The sequence below is a fragment of the Larus michahellis genome, chromosome 5 (assembly GCF_964199755.1).
Source record: "Larus michahellis chromosome 5, bLarMic1.1, whole genome shotgun sequence".
NCBI classification, from domain to species: Eukaryota; Metazoa; Chordata; class Aves; order Charadriiformes; family Laridae; genus Larus; species Larus michahellis.
Window position 1 is genome coordinate 10,405,834 of NC_133900.1, and position 25,356 is coordinate 10,431,189.

At 48.3% G+C, this 25,356-nt stretch overlaps 1 protein-coding gene across 2 annotated transcripts in view; it reads right to left on the bottom strand.

Moving 5' to 3' along the window:
* The window catches only part of SHROOM3 (shroom family member 3), a 50,885-nt gene that overhangs the window by 21,028 nt on the left and 4,501 nt on the right, over positions 1-25,356 (bottom strand). For both annotated transcript variants that reach the window (XM_074588684.1, XM_074588683.1), the window contains exons 2-3: positions 11,573-11,701; positions 1,310-1,441 (exon numbers count right to left, since the gene is read on the bottom strand). In XM_074588684.1, coding sequence (XP_074444785.1) covers positions 1,310-1,441; positions 11,573-11,640 — 200 coding nt within the window. In that variant the 5' untranslated portion in view covers positions 11,641-11,701. The remainder of the gene's footprint in view (positions 1-1,309; positions 1,442-11,572; positions 11,702-25,356) is intronic.

Genomic DNA, 25,356 nt, shown 5'->3' on the forward strand with positions numbered 1-25,356 from the left:
GGAGGAATAAGGATGGCTAAGGATGGCTAAGGAAAGGCAGAAGGAAGCCTGCCTGGGAGGGGAAAAAGCAGCATCTCTGCCGAGAGGTGCAGAGAAACAGAGAGAGAGGCAGAAAGAGATACGGCAAATCTCAGGATAAAGCTGGTTTACTCATTTAAATGCACCACTCTATTTTAGTTTAAAATAAGTATCTCCCTGGCAATGCCCAGCGCAGGCTTGGCCAGCTGGCCACTAGATGTTCCCCGTGCTCCTCTTCAAGCACCCAGGAGACCTGCCAGGAGCTGTGGCTGGGACGCAAAGCCCTTCAGTGGGAAATGAATAAGGTACAGCCCAATTTGTGCTGAAGGCCAGAGACGCACATACGTTTTTTCTGCAACCATCTCCTCACTTCTTTTAATGCTCTGTTTTCTTTTTCCTCCCCTCTGCCAAGGCTCAGTCTCGCCTGTAGAAGAGATGATGTTGCCATGCACCTAAAGTTATGATAAAGCTGACCTCTGCAGAAAGCAATTGCCAAAACCAGGAAATCCCTCGCTAAACTTCTCACCCTGAGAGTATCGTCGGTGATGCACTACTGTCGGCTACTCCTGAGAGTGGCTCAGTTATGCCGACAGGCACAGATGCCCTGCTACCTGCACCCTTTTCTTCCTTTTTTGACTTTTTGGCTAATTTTGACTTCGAATTTCTTTTCCTTTGCTGGGGAAACAACTATCCTGCGTTCCTAGATGGGAGCAGTCCACAGGATGCAGGGCTTGACTCCAGCTCCTGCACCCAAATCCACAGAAAGCTGCGTTAATATCCTGACAGCGGGCTCCCATCGTGGTAGGACGGGGGATTTTTAAAGCAATTAATTTCCTAGCTGTTAATCGCCTCACAGAGCACTTAAAGGAGGAAAACACATCCACTTTATCTGGGTAACCAAACAGGAACCGAAGCCTTCCTAACTCTAATCCTAACCTTGTCTGTTTGTAAATCTGTCCAGCTGTACGCAGGCGACTGGTACCATTTTTCCACCTCATCTTTTGTCCCCTTCCTTCACTCCTGTGCTCTAGGTTTAGGCTCTGATCTTGTAGTCAGTACTGTCAAGACACATCCTTGGGCATGAGGCAGAGCCTCCCCAAAGCCAGCAGGACTCTGGAAACAAGGAGGACATAGGACTGGGCTACTGGTTTAGAGGCGTGCTAGCTTGAGAGGTTCATTTCTACACCCGTGGGAGATATGTGAAAACAGGGCAAATGATACTAAATTAAAAACACACGCTACTTTACATCTCTGCCTAAGCAGCACGGGACCACGGCTGTGCAGCGCTTACCTGGAGTGGTAGGACTGATGCCAAGGGGTGCCAAGCGTACCCTGAGATATTTGCATCATGCTGGGATCGGGTTGGTTCTCCGCAAGTTTGGTCGAATGCCAGGAGTGAGGTCGGCCTGGAGTTTCACTCCGCCTAGGTAAAACCAGAAGGATTTTGCACATCAGCCGCAGGCCAGCTCTTCCAAGGAAGGTGAATGTGAAGTAAGACCAACAGCCACATTTAAAATCGCTCGTGCTCCCTTCTCTTTCGCTGCTATGTTCTCATCTCTTCCAAGCCAATCAAGCAGTAATCACACACCATTACTGACATTCACACAACATGCTCCCCCTCATATTTGCACGGCGACAGGCATGGGCAGACAAGCGGGTTATCACTGAATGCAGGGGGTCTTCCCCTCTACCTCCCAGCCAGAAGCCTCACCCCTCGGGGACCAGCCTGGGGCCCATTCACAGGGATCCGTTTACAGGCTGGGCTTTGCGGGGACTGCCACACGATGCACCAAGCAGGGCAGCTGCACGTGATTCTTACGGATGCTGAAGGAATCCTTTTCTCAAAAGGTTCCCTTCGTTTTAAAGTGATGGCTGGCAAAGTCATCTAAAGAATCACATACCGCGAGGGGGTGGAAGCTCACACAATGCTGTTTTGATCTCTCCTCAGTGCTGATAAAAATGCAGGAAGAGACGTGACAACCAAGTGCCAGCAATGTGTGTCCTTCGCGTCCCCCAGGGCCTTGCAGCCAGCCAGCTGTCCCCCTGCAGCACGCGAGCCTGGGTGCGTCCCCAGCCACGGCACGGCTGGCCTTTGGTTGCTTCAGTCACCAACACTAAGGAAGGCCCCCATCAGCTCTTAGGAGAAAAAAACCCACCGACAACCTTATTTAAAGCACATAATGGTGCAATGGAAAGTCAAAGCAGGGGATTAGCCATCAAGTACCCTGAACACGCCGCACAGACTCTCCTTCGCCACAGCCCTTGGGCTTGTCCTTAATCCTCCCTCTGCTTTCCATGGGGGATCTCTGCCCCTGCTCTAGCACCCATCTCCGCAGTTTCTAACTCTTCCTGTGAGAAAGAGGAGCAGCACTGGACCTGCGTACCGCTGAAGTCCCAAATGTGACAGCCCGCAGGCCAACCTTGACTACCTATAAAGCATAAGTGCAAGAGGAGGATATGACGCATCTTTAAAGTCTTTATCTCACAGAAAATTTCACAGTACGGTATGTCTTGAATAAGGCAGTAAACAGATTAAAATGCCCTCTGCAGATGTAAACCAGACACCGAAAGAGGACTGTCTTAGTACTGCCTAAGAAAATAAACCGTACAGGAAAACGTATAGACACAAAAATGATTGTTAGGGTCAGATCCTTTACGAGCTAGCACAAGTTAACATTGGCGCCGGCTGATGTTCTACGGCACGGAAAAGCATTGGCAGAAAGCGAGAGGTAGAACCATTTCACCAGTAGGTTTTCCATACAGATTTCAGAAGCACGGGCCGTTCTCTCATCATCAGCTAAAAGAAGAAAGAAAAAGGGACATTCTTTTCCTTTTAACATTGTGACAGGACTGTCGCAGGGAAAGCTGAACTGCAAGTTTACAGAAGGTGAGCTGAACGAAGCGCCGTTTTACCATTACATGTGTAGGTGTGTTTAAAACAGAGCTCTTTGTTAAGATCCTTGCCCAGAGAAACAAGGAAGCTGAACGCTGCCGGATGGGAAGTTGACAAAACTATTTATTAAGAATAACCCGCATTCTTGCCTTTTCCGTTGAAGAGATTTAAAGACTCTCTTTGTACTTTTGGGTAGTACGAGCCCCCAGCATTATTTTTTCGCTTGGGAAAGCATGTGGAATGATCACAAGCAAAACACGTTATCCCTTGATTTGACTGAGTAAAAAGCTGCAAGGGAGCTGCGTAGCCAATCTGCCGAGCCACAGGTATTTTAAACCCTTTCGATTGATATCCTTGTAATAATACAACACGTGGAAAGCAAAGCTGTGAATTTAAGTCAGAAGACATGCCGTACCAGCTCAGCGCAGGATAACCTTGCATTGTTTCCACACCTACCTGATCCTGGAAACGTGGATTAAGGGTAACCAAATCTTAGCCGAGCTTAAGCCAAGAGAGGAAGCGCTGCGGTACACATGATCTCCAGCTCATGTTGCAGACTCCCGCAGGTGATCTCCGGGGAGGTGGCAGGATGGAAGTATGGAGGGTCTCTGCGCACATGCATGCACCATAAGGCAGAGAACAGGGGGCCTGATCCAGTCCCCACCGAATCAACCAAAAGACTCTCCTTGAGACGGAGCTCGGAGGTTGTAAAAGAAAGGTACAGCCGACGCTGCCAGTGCCTGTGTGTGGGCATTCAGGGAACCCCAAGAATTTCCTAGCTCCCGCCTTCTGTAACACCTGAAAATAGCACCTTGCTTCACCCTACTTCCCTAAGCTTACTTTATAATTATTACTGCCTAATTAGGGAAAAGGACTGGAACTGGAGTGCAAATACAACAGTGAGCATCACGGTGTCTACAGGAGAACAGCTATCTCTCCTTACAGACAGAGGGGGAGCTGAACATGGTTAATCTGCCAATTTTGCAACGGCCTTTGGTTACGCTTGCTTTACTGCAGAGCACAACTTCAGGAAGCAATAAAGACCAATGCAAGATTAAACTCTTTTTGGCAAGCGGGGCAGAACTGTTTTTTTAAAGCCCACAACGTCAGATCCTGAGTCATCCCAGACAAACCGACTGAGTGATAAAACTTGCAAATACAGCAGCTAATTCCTGACTTGAGTGAAGACAAATAAATCATCAGATCTTTAGCTGGTATAAATTTGGTGTAGCTCAGTTGCCTTCAACAAAACCAGGAGCAACAACTGACAGTTTGTTCCAGGAGGCCACAGGATTTAAAAATGCAGAACTGTAATAATAATAATAATAAAATAATAATTAAAACCCAACAATAATGAAACGACCTCATCCCCTTATCCTTTATACTAGTTCCTCAACGGCTGCACCTGTACCATACTTGTGAAAGCGTCTGGACAATCTTATTACTAAAAAATTCTCCACTTCAGATAACGGAGAAAGCGATCCCTGTGTTGTAAATGCCAAGGCTGGAAAAGAGAGTCCCGGTTCCTCACAGACACCTCCAGTGATCAGATAACTTGGTCATCCAGGTCGGGCTGGCATCACGACAAATGTCTCGGAGCGAAGATACCCGAAGAAGTCAGTGGACCTTGATGCGATGCTGGCATCCAAATACGCTCCACGGCAGCTGTAACACTGATTACATACCAGATACTGCCAAATTCACACCGTAAACTGGAAAACCAAAGGCAAAAGAATAGTCTTTAATCTTGTCCAGCTGCTGTTATCTGGGTGCTCCTTGTTGCTATACTAGTCACAGCATTTTCAGACAGAAACGTGACCGGCACATTAGCAGTCTCCGCTAAAGCAGCCTGGCAAAGGCTTGATGCAGTCTGGGCTGCGAGGACCATACGGACATTTCTGAGGCCCTTTACCATTAATAGCTCTGTAGCTCTCTCCTATTAGGAAGAGCTGAGGGCGTTCTTCTCTGTAATCTCTGTAGATTATTTTTATGCTTTGTATGCGAAACAATAATGGAACTTATTAAAGATACCTTGGCATTAACTCTACGAAAGAATCAGCACCTATAGAACAGCCATCTGAATCTTTCTTCACAGCATAAGTGAAAGGCTGATTTATCTTTTTCCCAAGGTTACAAACTAAATACAGAGCAATGTATTCAGTCTAATTTCCGTTCTTTACACACTGTTCCTTACCGATGCCAGAGTACGAGCACAACCTGCAATTCAAATGTACTCCAGCCCAGTGTCCTCCAAGGGCGCACAGATACTTCGTGTAAAAAGGCCCATCTTTAACCAAAGCAAACGACCTAGCTTCTTCAAGTTGCCATTTTCATTTTTTCTACCTTTGCCTAGAAAAGTTTCCTTTTTCCTAAACCTCCGAGTGTAGCAGCTTTGGAAGAAAAGAAAAAGATGCTCAAATAACTCCTGCAGATTCCTGCAGAGTCATCAATACCCCAATAAATGGATCTATTTCTACTGCAACACACCCACGGGGCTTGCGGGGAGTTGAAGTTTTCATCAGTCTCAGGTCTGGCAAACGCAGCATCCGAGATGGCTGAATAGAGACCATTTGTGAACAATTCTTCTTCTACCACGGACCTTGTGCTCATTTTTTCTCTGTCCCAGCAGGCTTTGAAATCCTCCTCAGCAGAGATGGGGAATGCTGAAGATAAAGGCAGCAAAACCTTTCAAGAAAAGCATCTCTCCCCAAGGAGCAGAATCCATCTGCTAATCCAGGCAGGAGCACTGGTCACCGGGACACATTCTCCATGACCTGCAGGGATGTTTTTCACCAGCTGCTGGCATTAATGCACCCAAGAAAGATGGGAAGAAATAGAGAAGAGACCTAAGGCCAAGAGGGTCATGCTGTGCCGTCACAGACAACTGCAGTCCCTGGGGATGTGCTCTCCCCCCGCAGCTGTGTGGCCCGGGTGGCTGTGTGGGAGGCTGCTGGAGCTGGAAGGGACAGCCATGGCCTGGCCTGTTCATCTGGGGAGGTGGAAAGGGATAGGGGCCCTGCAGTGGAGACCCTCCTCCTGTAGAAGAGAAGAAAGATTTGGACGCAAAAGCAAAGCCCGTGCCTCTCAGATCCAATCCCAGGCACTGAGTCACAAGAGAGAAAGGCAAGAAGGCAGCTGCCCACCCTTACCACGTCATCCTTGCGGCGGGTAAGATTTCAAGCTAGTGATGTTTCTAAACTAACAAAAAGTGGCAGAGGTGGTACGTCCTGAGCCGTACCCCACTGCACGGTGCAGTAGGCTCTTTCTATACAGAGAGACTCCGATCACAGTGATTTGTTTGTACCCTCCCAGGGTGATTACGTACCTGCATAAACACAAAGCATAAATAACAGTCTGAATTTTCACCGCTGCGGACCTGTTTCCAAGATGGCCACATCTAAAAGGAGCGCTAGCATAAGAAGGATAGGTTCTACCAACATCCTAATGCGCTGCTGCAGTCCCTGTGCCTAGCTATTAATCAGGAGATGAAGGAAAAACTAAAGCACTCCGAAGCCTATTAGGATTTCGACAGAGCAAGGCCACAATCTACTCAAAGCAGTGTCGCTCTTAATTAAGGTTCAGTCATGGTTCTAAAAATAAGCATAACAGACGAGGCCAATTAGAAAGAAGTCGGACCATAATGGTGTCAGCTTGATGTGTCTTTCACTGAATCTGTCTTTTTAGGCTCACAGAGCCCTTCTGGTAAATTCCAGGGCAGGAGAGATCTGGAGTGAACTCTGCCCCTTCACAATTTTGACTAAAAAGGGGAACTCATTAGAAAGACCTGCAGTATATGAAATGGTATTTCATGTCATGGATCCTGGGCAAGAGTGTCTCTTCACCTATAAAGGAAAGGGAGAGTCGCACCCCCAACCCTTCTTTATGGTCGGATTAAAACTTCCCCTAAGTAAAAAATGCACTGAAAAAAAACCTCACTTCAGAACATTTAGGTGAAATGTGTGAATATTCTCATACCGGTAAACAACCTTCTTTTCCACAATATGTTAATCTTTGCAACTTCTAGAGGACAACTCCCCACCCAGGGAATCTCTTTGGAGTATCTCACAGATTTTAGCAGTCTCAGTCTTAAACAAAAATACAAGAAAAAAAAAAAACTTGATAAAAATACCCTCTCTGAGTTCAGGGCTCTACTCCAGACCAGTCCAGCCTCATTTGTCTCTCCGGCCCCTTTCCCAGTAGCACAGGCAGCTGTCGTGCCCGCGTTTTGTTCCCAGTTGACGTGTCAGATGCTATTTGTTTCTTCCCTTTGACGAGCATCACTTGGGATGTCTGGGTTGCATCAGACCAGGCCCTGAGTGCCACGTCACAACGGGGAGACAGGTACCGAGCTCCCTGAAGTCTCTCAGGAGGAGGCAGAGAATCGGGGGCTTCTGCTCAGATTTCCTACCATTACCGTTGCCAGCTCTTCGTGAGAAACTCCCCGCCATACCGCTGGAAAGGAAAAGCCCTGTGTGACAGCAGAGGTGACATGCACGCATGCGGATGTACACACAGATTTGTCTACCGTTCTTCTCAACTCCACATGTAGGAAACGGCCTGTCTCTCTTCCTCTTCTTCTCTCCCTGGCACCAAGAGCAGGCAGAGAAAAACAGTGCAGAAAGATTCTTTTGTGGATGGGAATGACTACGGGCACAGCAATGTTCATCGTGCTGCCTCTGGGAAGGGACAAGGTGTGGATGGCTGAGGACACACGAAAGCGCCAAGTGCTGTAGCAAAATTTGCCAGTTTGCAGGAGACCAAAGATGGCTTTTCTTGAAAGAACCGCTCTCCGCCCCAGGCTGGAGAAGGGAGTGCTGGGATCGCTCAGAGGTGATAGCAGCTGTGAGCAACGGTCGCTCCTTAGTTGAACTCAGGAACAGTCAAACATTGTAATTAATGATTATTGGTTTTGCACATCACACCTCTGTGTTATCACATTTCTTTGGTAACCCCCAGGTTGTCTTATCCAAGAAAGAGGCATTTATCCATTTTCCAAAAAAGGAAACAAAGGGCTCGAGAGGTGAAGTGACTTACAGAAAATCAGCCGCCGGGCCTACCGCAGAGCGCAGCGCTAGGAACTGGGCCCTGCGCTGCTGCTTCGTTTTCCCTTTGCTCAAGCAGATATCTGACAGACAATATTTAGATTGAGGACTTTTGAGACAATATTTAGATTGAGGACACAAAGAAAGGGTCCCACTGCCATTCCCTGACACTAACCAGACAACAGACTTGAATAGGAACAGCGGGCTGTGGTTATTAGTGTGAGAGGTGATGTATACAAGCTTCATTCTTGTTGATTACCGAATTCAAAGACTTTGTCCTACTGGGATCTTCTGACAGCTTTCTTTTTTAAAGACAGCATTACCAAACAACACGCTAAGTATGAGTTAAATTTGCAAAATAAAGAGTATTTCAGATCTCTGTTTTGAGAAAGTACTCGCCACCAGGATAGTCCATCTGCGCCATTCACACAGGACTGTGGCTTAGACACGTGGAAGCCGAGACAGGCTCCCGCCTGGTACTCAGAGCACGTGTAGGTTAGAATGAGGAGCTGGTGAGCACTGGGTTAAAGACCCCCTGCAACTTTCCTCTTCTTGCTACGGTTTTACTCTGTTTCCTTTGCTGGAAAAAGAGGAAGAAAGAACAGTCACGGAAAAGAGACAGCTGACTAACTTAGAGCCTTTGAGAAGGACCCTCTTATTTCCTGTCCTCGCCAGGCATTCACGTCATCTCTCAGAGCACGGGGAGAAAATCTCAGCAGCCAGACCCTACAGTGGCTTCCCCTGCCTGCAGCTTTGCAGAAGTCACAGAGCCGCATTGATTTATCCATATTGATGAATTGGCCCAATGGGCTTAATTCAAATAATTTTTCCTCATTCTTCTCCAGTCAGTAAATTAGTTAAAAAGACAGAAAACCAAGCATAGCTTGGATTCTTTCGCACCCTGATATCAAACACACGGCAACTTGCAACAGGAGAGACTTAGAAACAATGGAAGGAATGTGTTTTCCTAGTCTCGTTCAGTGCTTAGGAGGAACTCGGTGGCTGGCAGCAGAAACGCTGCCCTGTGAGCCTGATTATCCAAACGCAAAGTGGACAATGAGTCGCGGCAGGTAACCAAGGGGATTTTCAGGGCAAGCGTTTCAGACAGTGGCTGGGTTCTCCTCTGAGTTACAGGGCTACAAATCACAGGCAACACTAATAAACTCAACAGCCAAGTGTGAATGCAGAAATCATAAACAGGAGAGAAGAAGGTCCTTTAGGTGCATGCGCTGAATGTATGTATAGATATTCAAGTGTGTGTGTATCTGTTCACAAACAAACTGCTTGCTGAGGTACTGCAAAGAAAAAAAAAAGGCAAAGGGTACCAAGGGGAGTCTAATCAGGTGAACTCGTGATTTACTCCTAGCTGGGAATTCACCTTCCCACTGTTCCTGCAGGGACCGGGTAGGATAGATGCCCATCCTTGATATATCACTGGGACTTACACCAGTGGGGCGAGGGAAACAGCAAATCTGCAGTGATCTAACGCAATTCGAGCCACAGAACGGCTAACGAACCTGTCCTCTCCCTCAGGGAAACTTTAAATGTTAAGAAACATTTTTTTGGTGAGAGACACCCCTGCACCTGGATTTCTAGACCTAGTTCTTCCCTCCTTCTCATCTCAGATTGCCCTTTACCGACGGGTAGAGCTGTAGTAACGGGGCTGCACTGGCTGGCAATACCACCCTTGTTGATCTTGTGCAGCGGAGGCAATGAGGCAAGCTTCAGTGAGCAATCACTGAGCGTTCGCTCGGGAGGACGAGCTGCAGGCTGGTGCTGTGCTGCTGCTTTCCATAGAGGCTCAACTGCAACGCCTGAGGAACCGGTCCCGAGCTCTGGATTTCCCCTTTGACTGAGGACATTCATTCATCACCCCAAATTTCAGAAACCGACGGGGACTGCTGACAGCCCATCGCCTTCATCACCTAGGGTGAGTCTGAGGAGAGTAAACAAGCAGGGGAACTGCACCCGGTGCTAGAGCCAAAGCAAAGGCCGCCGAGTCTGAAATACCCTCCCACACTCAAATTCTTATACATTAAAGCAACTTCCTCTTTCTAACCAAAGCTTCAGCCTGAGTTAAACCAAGATATGCAGACACAGCCTCCGATACTGCCGGAAAAGTAAAGCAAAACATTGGCTCTGCATCCAAAGATAAACTAATCCAAGTGAAACACTAAACTTTGGAGCTTCTGTGAAGATCCGCTACTAGATTGACAGGCAAGTGGGATTTACAGAGGACACATGCTGAATAACTCATTGCTATAGGAAGGTGGTGGATGTATGGGAGCTCCTTTCCCAAATTCGCTGTGGGTCACACACCTCAGGAACTGCAGAGTCCCACAGTCCAATCAGAGATAGATCTCTGCCTGATAAAACCATCTGGAGGAGAGATTTCAGCCTCTGAAACCCGCTCCATCCAAGAGATGAGATAATTTATGGTGCAAAACCTCGTCTGGAGGAAAGCGATACAAATTTGGTGAGGTTGCGCACATGACCACTGGTGAAGAGCTGAACCCTTTCTCCTCCTTTTGCAGCCACCCAGGCTGTGCAGGGTGACTGTTTGCAGTGGCTAAAAGCTGGAGCAACTCCACTAAGGTCAGGGAGTTTGCTCCAGAAGTGCATCCTGGCTGATAAGATCAGAACGTGACTTCACGTGTCGCATTCCCTTCTCGGCTGCTCACTAACAAGCACATTTCCTCCAGCTACGGGAAATCAGTGTAGCTTCTCGACTTCAAATAAGTCAGGGTCTGGCCCGAATGCAATGTTGCCAATAAAAGTCACTGCTTTGACTTCATGGTGCAAATCTCAGAAGACTGAGACACAAAAATCTATGAGGTCATCCCAAACACCATCTGACTGATGTAAGCGGCTCTTTTGATGCCAGCAAAAGCTTTGCCTGAGTAAATGCTGTAGGGTTTGGTCCCGAACTGCACGGACAAAGGAAGGAAATCAGGCTCTGCCACAACGCTGGCCCATCCAGAGCAATTCAGGAAACTGGCTTTTGAAGACATTTAATACATCAAAAATGCAGACAGGTACTGAGCAGGGCTGTCACGAGTGACAAACTCCTATGGAAACTCACAAACTCAGAAGAAGCCAGGTGGTTTTGGAAAGCCAGGCACCTAAAGCTGGGGAGCCACAGCAGGCTTACCTCCCTTCTGTGGAGAAATTTTGGTCCAGCATCTCTGATGACCTTTATCACCACTGATAAAGTTTTTGAGGAGAAGGGACACCTCTTCCAGCACTCCTCCTCAGTGAGTCACCCTCAGGCATATTGGCAGCCAAAGCAGTAACTATTTTACACCCAGCCCTATGTAAATGTTACCAACATCCAGCAACGCTGATGCTTGACTCAAAGCCCAAAAGGTGACTTCATTTCCCTGGCACCATGCTTGAGTGCAAGGAAGCCTTGGGAAAAGGTGGGTGTGAGGTTAAGAAACGGTCCTGGACCTCTTCCATGGCCTGACGCCGCAGATGCTGGGGATTCATGCTGCTCCACTCCAGCATTACTGCCACCCTCGCTCCCGCAAGAGGGAAGCGGAGTTTGCCGGTCGCTCTCCAAGAATAGCGGCTACAAAACACAAACGGCAGACAGGGACACAGACACACGCATTCTCACCTGGTCTTCAGCCGTAATTTAGCTCCTCCCGACCACGTGGCTTTGCTGGGCTGAAAGTCAGTGGTCATACAGTCCGGACTGAGCGGGTTGGGAGACAGGTCGGTGCATCCCTTTGCTGCATGCGTGTCCCTGTCAAAAGAAACAAAGGCCACATAAACATCGACACACAAAACCCTTAGCCCTTATCTCCTACATTTAAAAAGGATTTTAGGAAAGAAGGCAATACACAGACCCGGGGGCATCAGTCTAGTTTTTAAAAAGTGCAAAGAAAACGTCAGAGAAAGCCAGGTGTATCCCTTTTCTTCTCTACGACGTTGCCCAGGCAGGCTGTGAGAGTGAGATTTTGCCCTCCTTTATACCCAGGCAGCGCTCAGCCCCTGCGAGTGCCCCTCACAACCGTTTTGGAGGAGCCGCACAATACCGCAGCACTGCTTCTCAGCACACAGGAGGGAGGGCAGCTGCAGCATCCACGGCACACAACTCATTATCCTACGTCTGCGTTTTGTGACTCTAAATCCCTAAGTGTGGGGTCTGGGGGTTCCGCTGTGGGATATGCCTTTTCCACACAAAACCACCTTACGAGAGCTCAGGGAATGCTCTGAACACACAAGAGAAAAGCTAAGAGAAAGGTCCACACAGTGAGAGCAAGAATAAGAAGCCTATCCCCAACTCCACTAATATTTCCACAAAGTTAGCAAACAAATATTTACCCCGCTTCATCACGCGCACGCAGAAGTCACACAAACATCACGTAACCATCACTTCAAGCTCCTTCCTTCTCCCAGGCACAGGAGAGCCTGAAACAATCCAGTATTCCCCCTCGCTCCCATTTTTAGCACCGAAAGGCGGGAGAGTTTTGAAATTTCTGCTTGCTCAAGGAACCCCCACGCTGAATAAAAGTGGGTCTGAAAGGACACCCCCTGGTCCGCGCCTCGCTGGGCCCGCAGCGGGCCTGGGCCGGAGGTGTGCTGTAATTGCCTCTTGTTGTGCGCTTAGCGCGCTGCAGGCTGAGCGCACATGCCGGCATCTGGGGCTTTGGATAGCTGAGATGGCTTGGATGCCATTCCGGTGAGAGGCCAGCCGTCTTTGTGTCCGGCTCGGTCCTCCCCCACGCTCCCTCCCCAAGCCCCCACGTGCCAGGCAGGAATGTTAAGCCTCACATTGCGGATGAGATATACCAGGGAAGCGCAGCAGCACTTTCACCTAGATTAGGGAAAGCGACTGGTCCAGAACGGCCTTTTTGCTCTCCCCGCTTATCTCCATCCAAATTTTACCCCAAATCCTGCCTTAGCTGCCTTTTCTTTCTGTGTGACAGATCCCGTTCTGCTTTGTCCCTGCCACCCCTCTCCTGGGAGATGATGTCAAGCCTCTCGTCACACGAGAAAGATCCCCTCCCTGCTGCTGTACCAGCCTTGCTGTGTACCACGAGCACAACCTCCTCTGCTCCAGCCCTGTGAAGTGCCAGTACCGCTGCCTGCTCCGCTTCTCTTTGCTTTCCGAGTTTACCATGAAAAATTACAAATTTTTAGAGTAGAGATAGATAGAGATAGGACAGAAGGTTGGCTACAGACAAGGGTGTAAAAGATTGTACGTAAACACTTTGTATATACAAATAGGTGTACAATTTTGTAAGCAAAATATATTTACAGCTGTAGTGTTTAGGGGACAAAGTCCCCTGTTTAAGGCTTTGTATGGAAACACCGGGGAGATGGTCCCAGCCACAAAGAACTGCATTTCTGCCCCTACAAGAGAGATTTCTGTGACAAGGGGCCCCACAAAGCTCCGGGGAGTGTTTAAGCACAAACTCAGGTTCGTGGCGAGGCTGCTGCGTACCACGCTGAAGCCTAACGAGGTGTCTCGCTGACAGCGTCGTGGCAGGATCCATTCGAGGGGAAGGACCTCAGCAGAGGCACTTGCCTTAACTCCGGGGCAAATCCTGACCTCCCTACTCAGGCCTCATTTCCTACACAGGGAACTACCACCCCTTACAGCTCCCTGGTTTGCCAACGGGGCCATGAAGAGAAGATATAGTTTACCTGAAGATCCTTCACAGGTTGTACCATGTTGGGGTGATGCCACCTCAGTCTGAAGGGCAGAAGAGGCACTGGGCTGTGACTGTACCCCACTGACTCGGGGTAACCCTTGCATGAGTCTGAACTGGTGGGTCACTGTCGGGGGGCTGGCCCAGCAGCCTTATTTGCAGAAGTGCTGATGCCTGCGGCTCCTCCTGATTTTGAGGGGCCATGCAGGTGCTGAGCCCTTTTGGAAAAGGCATCTGGATGTCCCAAAGTGCTGCCAACTGCCACGGCGCTATAACCCTCATCCCAACACCGAAACATTTACAAAGTCAAGGCGACTTCTTTGAGACAATTCTCAGAGTGCTGTTTCAACCTGTTTGAAAGCAGATGCCGACACAGTAGAAGACGACCTTTGTTCGTAGGAGACGCCTCGGATCAGCGATGGATGACCTTTCCTAACACACCTCTGGCAGTGCTCAGTCGTAACCTCCCTGTTGGTTTCCTAAATAGCAGACTTTGGCTCTCCCAGGCTACACAATAGCCGTACTCCTGCGGTGAGTAAAGCTGCTCACCTCTTCTCTCCGCTCAGCTATCTCCAAAGTGGCCAGTAACAATATTTAGGACTGGGAAATTGCCCTTGTGCCAAATACGTTAAAAAAGAGTAATCAGCAGCCTGAGAAACTGATATAAAGCAGTAAGTGCCTACAGCTTCCCGGTCACCACAGCCTAGTGATTGTTCAGTGCTTAGGGTCTTTCTTTTTTTTTTTTTTTTTTTTAAAAACAGTTTTCAAAACACGTGAAGAAAGTAAGAGACAACACAGATCCGAGACAGACCCGACCCTCCCGATCGGCAGCTAGAAGCAGCGGGAGGGGAAGCAGCTTGGGTGTTCCCCCTCACACAGGGAGAAGCCCGTGCTTGCCAGCATGCATAACTTTGGGGTTTACCTCACAGAGACAAAGAAACCTTAATTAGTGTCTGCATGGGCTCTGGGGTTGTTGTTTGGGGGTAAGAAGGAAATGCAACGGAGTTTTTCCCGAGCCTCTTAAAAAACGATAATTACTGAGCTCTGTGTGGAACGGCGGGCTCAATAAGACATTGAAAACTAATCAGCCAGTCTATAAATAACACCATTAATCAAGCCCAGTGGGGAACGCAAGAGATGAGGATCCTTCCACCAGCGAAGCACGCACACATCAGGGATGGAGCACAGCAGCTCTTCAGCAGTGGCCCCTGCCGGGGGCTTTCCAGCGAGGACGATGCCCACGCAGGGGTGGCTCCAGTGAGAGCAGAGCTGGCTGGGCAGGGAAAATACCCCGGGCCAGCATCAGGGCCGCAGCCCCAGAGGTGGAGGCCTCCCCTAAACACGACCCACAAACCCAGCACCTCTCCGTCCCTTGCACCTTTCTGCCTCGCACTCGGTCAAGCGACCTGACTGCTTATCTCGGAAGATTTTCTAAGACATTTTCTAAATCATTTTCTAAGGCAGCTCAGTCTAACAACCAAGAGCGTGCTGTCTTTATAAAGATACTTCTTCGACTGTAACACGGAAACAGCCACCCTAGTACAAAGACACCGAGGGCCTACCTTGTCTCTTGACTGTTGCACTCATGCCTGCTCCTTAGAGCAACTGTTGTCCTAAAGCCCGAGCTGTCCCCAGGACGGGACGGCGTGACGGCTCCCTGCGACAGCACCCAGCCCGCTGGGATGCTCTTTTAGGTCGCGCCTGCATTTTATTTTGGGATGTTGCAAAGTGCCTCCTCACAATTGCATAGCTAAAAAGTATCCCTGGCAAGGAGTGGCCTGCAGTTGTTCTTTGTGTTACCGTGTTGTTTCTGAAGCTCGCAAACGGGAGACTGGAAACCTCGCGCAGTCTATTTAAAACTCCTTTACCTCCCACCTGAGGCTGGCAGCTGCCTCTGAAATCTTTCCTTTTCTGCAAAGTTCATGTTTAATTATGAATTGTTATTTATACTTGCTGCTTCCATTGTGCCTCTGGTATTTAATACCACGCATGTTAATAAGTAGCCGTACAAAGATACTCTGCTCAGCTTTTCCCTCATCTAAAAATACGGCCTTTTAGGATTTTTTTCTTGATGATTGCTCGACAAACAGTGAAAGAATGCATGCTACAGATTTAAGCCTTTTTTAAAGCAAAGCCTGCTCCTCAGAAGTTTCATTGCCCCGCAGCCTGGTGGCCTCTGCCTTGCACAGAGCGCGCCAGCCGCCGCCAGAAGAAAGAGGCAGCGCCTCTTGACCCAGGCAGCAGCATCTCCTCTGCACACCCAGCACTGCCTTTTCCGAAGCAGACATCAGCGAAACATTTCCCTATTTTTTACCACCCTCTTCAGAGCTCTACAAGAAAGCACAGGTGGCCTCATTTTCTGTTAATCATCTCCCTACAAGACCGGTTTGCCCGTTGCTGCCATCTGATGTCTCGTGTCCTTCCCAAGCCGTCACAATCCCTGTAGAACGCAATCGCTGTTTTAGGGAGATCCTTGGCTTCTGACCACAGACGACTCTGACCTCCTCTGGCCGCCTTATCTGCTTCCCGCGCTGACCTCCCGTTACCTGCATACTTGAAACGTTTCATACCGTTTATCTTAACCTTTTGGGCTCTTGGCTCTTCTTTCTCACTTTCTTCAGTCTTCCTTATCCTTATTTACAATTGCCACATTCCAGTACTGATTGGTTCCCTAAATCAAGCCTAGACAGTAAGTGGGGGTGCGTGCCTGTGCCCAGTAGATCCCCCAACAATTATGCCTGAACCATCTGACGAGTTTCAGCCAGGGTCTGCAGAGATATTATTCTCAATGAATCAAACTCCATATTTCATAAAAATAGTTCCCTGAGTAATGGAAGTAGCATAAATCATCGCTCTCATTGAGGAAATGCTGCGGTGTGAGCTCAGCTGCCTGGCTACCGTTCCCAAAGAGGAGAGAGATTTTACACAGGGAAGCTGTACAAAACCAAATTTCTCAAGTTTTGTCTGCTCATAGCATTTGTTTTCCAGCACATCAGCCTTATGCTTCTTCTGTCTGCACTACCATCCTCTACTCTGCTCTTCTGCTTAGCTGCCTGTAGTTCCAGGAATGAGTCCAGGATATGTCTGAGATCATCCATAAACAGCACCTGGAACTATGTTTAAAAATTATTTAAGTTGGTTTTTTTAAAGAAAATCGTAAGGGGTATTTTTCTAATGGTTCCATCTCTTGGAGTCATGATTACTTATTTTAAACTAACACCAGGTTTCCTGCCACAGTAATAGAAGAACTAAGGCCCAGAGGATCAAATTCTCAAATGTTAATAGGTTATAGTAATTTTTAATGTCTCATTACTTCAAGGCCCAACGTTACTCCTAGAAAAGAGGATGGAGCTTAAATTCTGATTTTTAAATCATTCAGGATCAACAGGAATGTTTATAATCAACCACTATCAGAATTAAAAGCTTTCCTAGAAAAATAACTGCTCACGCGCTGACACTTCTGAAATTGAGAATAAAGCAAGGAGCTCCTCTTCCAAGTTCTACACTGATTTGTAGGCAATTCCTGATACTTCGTCCCTTTGTCTTAAATCAGAACATAAGAGGCAACCCTCCTCCACTACAGAAACAGCCAACAGCACAGCACGGACACAAAAATAAGGAGAAGCAGCAACAAAGCAGAACTCGGCTCCGACAACCCCACAAGGAGGGAGACGAAGGAGTTAAGGCTGCAGTTTTATCCTTACAGCACCCCGTGTTACACAATGTCACAGGGCGTCCTGAGATCCCCAGCTCAGCCAAGTGACATAAGGAGAGTCCGGCAGCTTCACCTCTGGCTATCCTCATCCTGCAGGCTACAGGCAAGCTCTCAGCAGCTGATGAGCTGGAATTACGTCTCCTGGTAAATGAAAACGCCGCTTCCACGACAGTCCCCCATCTCTTGGCAAACAGTGAACCTTCCTGACTCCTCTGTGCTGTTAAGGAGAGGGAAGCTCCGGGCAGGGCTGCAGAAGGGGAGAGAGACCACGCTCATCCCGAGCACCAACCTTGCACTCGCCAGTGGGCCATGCTGCTTTGTGGATCCTCCTGCTCTGCCTGAAGTGAAAAGACTGGATTGCTTACGTATTTCTTGCTTTGTTACCTCCCGTGGCTGATCCAGAAATAGCCCGTAATCCACATATCTGTCACGCTCACAGAATCTCCTTTAGCTGCAGTGGAAGTGCCCTGTGTGTCAGAGCACAAAGGCCCAGGTCCTCTCCCGGACAGAGCACACGGGGGTCTCCGCTGGCAGCGGCAGCATCTGCACAGGTTTGTTAGTCTGTGCTCATGGGACCTCTGTGCCAGACAAAGAGCCAGGACCACCTGGAAATACGTTGACAAAACAATTTTTTTCCATCAGAAAAATTCTCGTAAATTGAACTGAAACTTCTCCTTGGAAGGCATGCAGTTTGAACTGAAGTTTTTGGTGGGAAAAGTCTCTCATTTCCTGGGTAAAATCTCCAGCCCGCCATTTAGCACACTCACCTGCGATGGGGAAGAGCCAGGTTCAAGTCCACAGTCTAATGAGGCAGATAAGGAATTCAAGGCTGTTTCATGGACACCGCAAAATGCAACAGGTTCCACCTGTGAAAATCCCTGAAGGACTTTTTCAACCTAACACAAAGCAAGGCAGGTTCTGAAATCTCAATAAGGCTCATTGAGCACGTAAATCTTGGGCCCGAATTAGGTATTCTTCCCAGAGTTCTGCAGCCAGATCCATATTTCAAGTAGAAACAATAATATCCATGTCTTGGATTCAGGCGGAAAAGAAACCACGCAAAGCAAACCCATTCCGAGTGCTGCTGGCTGCTCCTTCTAAGAAACGGGACTATTTAATACAAATCTATTTGTATGCATCACAGGCACATCCATGCTGATATCTGCTAAAACGGGATTAGTAGACTTGACCTTTGTGCCATAAGCTAATCACCAAAAGGGAAAAGAAGAAATTTTCCAGGAACAGTGCAGAGGCGGCTTGCGCTTTTCTAAAGGCACAGGCCATTGCTCGAAGGCAAATCAAAGGGCTAAGAAATCCCAGAGCTGTCTTGGGATGGCAAATTTTAGATGGATACATCTCACATCTAAGCACCCGTCACTTTCGATCTAATGGCTCCTACATGGTCATGCCGAGCATGCGGTATTTCAGGGCAACGAAACACAGAGGCTGACAAGTCACTTGGAATTAATTCAGACTCACAGTTTTCCTTCTAGGAGGGCTCTTCACTTGCGCAACTCCAACTTAAACAACTTCAATGAGCAGTGACCTTCAGGTCCACCGAGAAAAAATCTGGAGAAAGGAGACCGCATTGCGACCGCACAATACCATCTAGTCCCACTTGTCCAGTGTTTTTCTGGCTTCCCCTTTTCTCTGAGGCTGGATGGGTTTTATTTGACCTGACCTCAATCCCACAATCTGGCCACGCTGTGTTTGCACAGACCCACACAAACGCACAAACAAGCTGCTTCGGCGCCGTACCTGTTTGCAAGCAGAGATCTGAAAGGAGTATTCGCATTCATTTGGGTTCCTCACTTCATTTGGTATTGGCCAAGGGATCTTTGAGAAAATGAACTCCCTCTTTGTCTGTGAGAGAGACCTAATCCTCGTTTTGCCCTGGAGGATTACTGGGTACTTAGAAAGGCACTCACATGCACATTTTTGGTTCGTGCCAGCTGCATTCGGGTCCACAATATGTAGCGCTTGCTTTGGTCTTTAGGTTTGACAATAGGCATTCCACTGCACCCAGAACTCGACCCCGGAGACTGCCACCCTTTTAAAGACACCCTAAATCACCGCTTTCTGAAATGTGGGCCTTCCCCTGCTTTGCATGAGTAGTTCGCCCTCAGACAGCGCGTGTGAATTCGGCGCGCAGGCAGGCAGCTGGGCACGCAGCCCTGAAGCCCAGAGCCTTTTCTTGTGCTGCCGAGCCGGCGGCTGGAGTGCACGGTTCCCTGTGTGGCCCTGCCAAAAAGACCTGGAGCCTAGTTGGAAGGAAGAACCTGTAGGGCTGAGAAATTAGCTTTTATTCCTAGTCAGTTCCTGGCTTTTTGTAAGAGAAGTTTACGGTTATACTCAATTATAGCTTACTGTTTGTACCACAGTACCACCCAGAGAGCCTGCCTCTTCAGTCACTGGAGCCACCATTCCTGGATTGTACACACTGACATATAATAAAAGGTCATCCCTTTTATTATAGGAATAATAATTCCTATAATAATTCCAAATGCCCAGTGCCACAGCACCAACTCTGTGCGTAGCTAGGCTTTTACCGCGGTGGTTGTCCATGCACAAGTTGGGTTTGTTGCTGGCCAGGATTTTGCTCTACCCACCAAGCTCAGGAGCCTTTACAGCCTCCTGGTGTTCCCACACGGGTGACCTGCGCTCTGTGCAGCTCCGGCCCAAATCTTTCTAGGATCGTGGCTTAATTATGTAAAGTAGTAATTCGGGACGTAGTTTAAAGGAAGTAAAGGACCCTCATGTTCAGCTGGTGTAAGTTAGTACCGACTTGAGTCGCACTCTGCCTGCTCAGGGCAGATCTCACCTTCTCAGGAGGCGAGACGTGAGAGGTTACAACTGTCTTGGTCTGTTAAATGGTACCACCACAAAAAAGTGGAGTGCAATCCGCCCTGCACCCTGACTCCGCTTGTAAATGAAATGATTTCCTGCACCTCGCACTCAGAGAGTTTTAACCCCCTTAGAAAACAGGTCTACCTACGTATTGTGTCAAAACAAAGGAAAAAAAAATACAGAGAAAGGGCATTTTCATTCTGTTCTGCCCTCGGACTAACAATGCTATCTATAGACCTGCTCTCGACCATTATTAAAAGTCTCTTGAGTTTTTTCAGAGACATAGGTCACACCGTCCTTTGGGGACACTGTGGGATTTACTTGGGGAATCATAACGTCACCCCTCTTCACAGGCTGTTCAGGACCAAGAGGCTACAAGGAACAATCTTTCAGAGCTGGCCATACAAGATTGGGCTCAGCTCTCTCTGAGGTGCCGAAGTGCTCCGATCTGTTAGTCAGCTGTGCCCGAAGTGAAGACGATGAACTGCAGAGCTCACGCATGCAGAAGGATCACTAACACATCTGTCCCTTTAAGGACTGTGGCTTACCGCACACCGGTAACAATAACGTTATCTTTACAGGTTCTGGAGTATCCCAAGGCTTAATCATGCTGATCAAAAGTCATTCTGTATAAATGATAACAGTTACCTTTACTTACAGAACAAAAAACAAAGCACAACCTGGCTCTAAAGGACAAAGGCAAATGAAAAAAAATAACTGCAGCTCCTACAAAGAAAGGCAGCCATAAGAAGGAAGCAAAAGTCGTACTCATATAAAATAAGGACTGGTTTCCATCTTAGGATTAGAGAATTAAAACAATTCCATAGGAATAGACTACAAGCCCTCCATGCTGAAAAAACAGTTTTGTTCACAGGGAGAGAGTCAATAAGCAGAAGCTATTTTCCCAGAATTACTCTTTTTACACTCACCCTTCAGAACAGTGATATTTTCCAGACACAAAAGGGCCGTCCTAGGGAGGGGTCTGAATGTCAGGCAAGACGTGTCCCACCTGGGACGTGGCCTTTGGGTGAAGACCCGAGACCTGAAGGCAAGACTAACCCACACCGGGAACCTTTTCCAACAGCCCGTAGGAGCTGGGGCCAGACTCGATCTGCTGGTGCGGTGGCTTGCGTGAGCACTTCCTAATATGTTAAAGGCAAACCAAACTAGGTCAGTTCAGACCAACAATTTAAATGGTTTAAAGCTAACGATTAAGGGAGTGCTTACATGAACTGTTCCAGTGGCAGATGGATGAGATCTCTGGCACTGATGAGCAAGCGAGGGCATTAATCTCTTCCGCCAGCACAGCTGGATCTCTCTTCCTGGCTTGCACACGCATTGCCCTTAAGGGAACACGTCCTGAAATTTTACCCTAGCAGCTCTCTTTTGAAAATATGGATGTTCCTGAAGTGCTGGAACAGTAACTCAGGTTTTTTGAAAAACTGTTCTCAGTGGCTGGTACTGAGCGAGTGACAATCTGAGCATCTGCTCAGAGGGGGCAGAAGAAAGCCTCAAATTCTCATTTGTCACAGGCAGGGTGGACTTTCAGCATCAAGAATCGACTCGAGTCTGCAGCGGAGTTGTCTCTCTACTCTCTAACATGATTATTTTGCAGTGTTTCCTGGTATGCCAGCTTTTAATTGCAGTAAGTCGAGGGGTGGAGTGCATTTTACAGGCCTAAATCACCTTCCTGGGTGTAGCAATGCCTAATCCCCAGAATATAAGCTACTTCTTATGAGCTGCTTCTCCATCCCACTCACCCACCTCTTCCTGGACAAATTCCTGAATCCTTTACTCAACACAGCATCCATTTACTTCCTCAGGACTTCAGCAGGAGATTTGCTCAAGTGAGAAATGAGTACAGATCGAGTAAGGAGATAAGGATTTGGCCAGCTGCGTTACAAAACACAATCTCTGCCGCACCTGCAGCATCATTTTGCACAGCATTCAGAGCCCTGTAGCTCTCAGGGACTGTAGTATAGAAAAGCAAAGAGAAAAATACAGTTACTACAGGACCCAGTTATGCCTGTTACCCGTCCATCCATCCCTGAGGCAAGAAACGCTACCGTTGGTTCATCATACCTCTTCTGCACCACGTTAACTGGACAGGTCCAGTGGAAAACCAACGTATGGGTCCAGGGAGGGCACAAAACCAGCCCAGCAACAGCAGAAAGACTTGAGCTTTTCAGGTACATACAGAGTCCACAGAGCGTGTAAAAGCACAGAGCAAACAAAAGCCTGCTGAATACAGCAGAGTTGCAATCTGGCCGATCATCTCCTCGCATTTGTATTAATAAAGAGTGCAATGGCTTTGCTGTGGTTACTGTCTCCCTGCAACAGTGCTATCACAGCTTTTTTATAATTTCATCCATAAATGCAGCTATAAATTGGTGCGGGCAGCAAAACCCATGGAAGTGAAGCCATTCGAGTTACAACAGTGTGCCCAAGCTAAAGCTCTTCCCTCTGAGCATCTTGTGATTCTTCGACTTTTGATGAGAGCGCCCAAGGCGAGATACAGAAATGCTGGCTAGTAGGCTGAAAAAAAAAATAAAATCTGTTTGTCACTGAAATTATTTTTAGCATCTGTCAGTCCCACGGTGTGAAGAGCTATCTGACAAGAGTTTGGAAAAGGAAGAGGACTGCAGCCATGACAAGACACATCAGACGAGAGAGGGACCCTTGGACCCTCTCGCCTGGTGCTGTGCCTCAGTGCATCCCCGCTGTGCTCACACAAACCACCTCAAAGGAGGAACCGGCCTTCCCGATTCCACTCCCTCCTGGTGGCCACGGAGGCCCCCGGCACCTGCGGCTCCTCCAACAAAGGCAAGGGTTGACCACCTACCCCTGCCCTGCGAAGGTAGCTGGAGCGCAGGGTGGTGGGGGGCCGGCCACCCCGATCCTGGTGCTGGTGGTGCGGGAAAGGCAGCCCGGCTGCCCCACCGCACATTCCTGCCGCCAGCGGTGAGGGGCACGCACAGGGGATGCATACAAAGCAGCTTAAATTTTAAAAAAGAAGCAGGAGGGAGGTGAAGAATAGGGAGGACTGTAAGCAACAATAAAGCGATTATTCCAGTTTCAGCAGGCTGGGGAAGCATTGTAAGGGCGGAAAAGACAAGTGGGCTCGAGTCTCCTGATTAGCACGGAACAGAGATGGATGAGAAAGTAACACCGGAGCCACAAAAACCTCTGCAGTTGCCAGCAGCCAGGTCTCAGCCCCTGGTGGGACACTGACTGCCTTTCAACGGCACAGCTAAGTAAAGAGTTAATTCGTCTCCGTCTGCATAATGAAGTCTTATACAGCCTACATTAGAAACAGGATTAGTAACATCATCACTGATACGTGAACAACTGCTAAGGGTACAGAAGTCATGAACATTTTTCTTGCAGTCACAGGACTGGGGAATGTAGAAATTTCAGGCCATTTAGGACTAAGCTCTATTGTTACGCAGCATAAATAGACCTCTGCCTTCCTCCTGCTGAAAAGACACTACAAGCATCTTTCCTGTACACAGCCCCATGTGTGGGAGCTCCTCTACACTCGCTGCCAACAGGAAAACTCTTCCCCGTCCCCTTGTCTACTGTGTTTTGGTCCGATGAACCCCAGTCCAGACCCCAATTATTCCTTGGGCTCAAGGCAAGATCTGAAGCTGGGTCTTTGGATGTTCTACTGCGCGCACTGCAGGGCTGCATTAGCACCCGCGGAGGCTGGGGGAAACTCACACACTCGCCTGGATGAGCTCAGGGTCTTCCCTGGGGGTGCTGCCTTTGAGTACCAATGGGGCACCTCCAGGAACAGTTAAGAGAAATTACACAACAGGTTGTCTTTGATTTCCAAGAAATGTCTCAAATCCTGCTGGGAACACGAAGGTGCTACTCTGTAGATAAAGCACCTCTCACTGCTCTTGGGAAACCCAGAAAGCCCCACTTAGTGTAAATGCCTGTCAGCTTTTGATGGGACTTTCCTCACAAGTGACTTAAGACGCATCTTAAAAATCCACCCAAAACCACTCTCTTTGAAACAGTACGAACTGTTTTTCCTTAGAGCAGCTCCGAGCGCATTAAGAAAGCACGGAGGAGATGACCACGCACTGCAGTGCCAACTGGCACTCTGACTTGAGGTCTTCCTCAGCTAAGCAGAAGGCCATTTACAAGTTAACAAAAGAGCTCACATGAAAAATTATTATTCCCCAGTGTGCACACCCTCTCAAAGGAAGCTGCATCTTTGCTAGGGACATGCCGTGATCTGCAGGCACAGTCTGGAAATCTCCGCCCCGCACGTCAATAGGAAAAAGGGGAGCAATACACACCCCCAATCTCAGCCTCTCCTCATACACAGGACCTGCCGTGACCGTCCTCATTAAAAAAAAAAAAACACCTCCAAAATCAAGTCTTGGTGGAGCCAGTCCCAAACACAAATTGTCATTTGAGTCAGAAGTGCCAAACTCTTTCACAGAGCGAACAGCAAACCCAAATCCTATTAAGCAGCCATCAATGTCAATATTTATTCCTCACAAATCAGGGAGAAGTAGCCTAATAAATGGTGTCAGACTGAGCCTGGCGAGATGGAAGAGGAAGGGGATAGCCTTGGGGAAAGGACATGACATTAATCAGCATCACCCCTGCAAAACCCTTGACAGAAACAAGGTAGTAAACTCATTAGCCACTTAGAAACTAAGCTCCTTTTTTGCTTCGCACAGTGATAGCCCCCAGTTTCCAGACTGAAGGTTTGGCATCCTTCACGACAAAGCCACCAGGCCCCGTAAAATCTTTTCCTTTCAATCTACCTCTCAACACACACCTCTCTGGTCCGGAGAGGATTTGCTGGCTTAACTGCTGTCTTCCTCGATGCAGAGCAGCACCGTCCTGAGGTCTGGACTGCACTGCGTTAAGCACTCAAATTAACACGCAGTAAGACAGCTCCCAGGCAAAAGATGAGTCTGCACAGGAAGACAAACAAATAGAACGATGATTTCACAAGACAAAAAAGAGCCACTTCAAATACCACAGCTTCTCCTTCTCCCCGCAGATCATTCCTGCCCCTGGGTGGTGGTGTACACCATCTCATCGGGTGTGCTAACACCGCCTCGCGTGCAGCCGCACGGCAAACCAGGGAAGGCAACCAGCCCAGCTTAACTTCTGCCAGATGACTCTGCTGAAGATGCCCGCGCCAGAGCCCGGAAA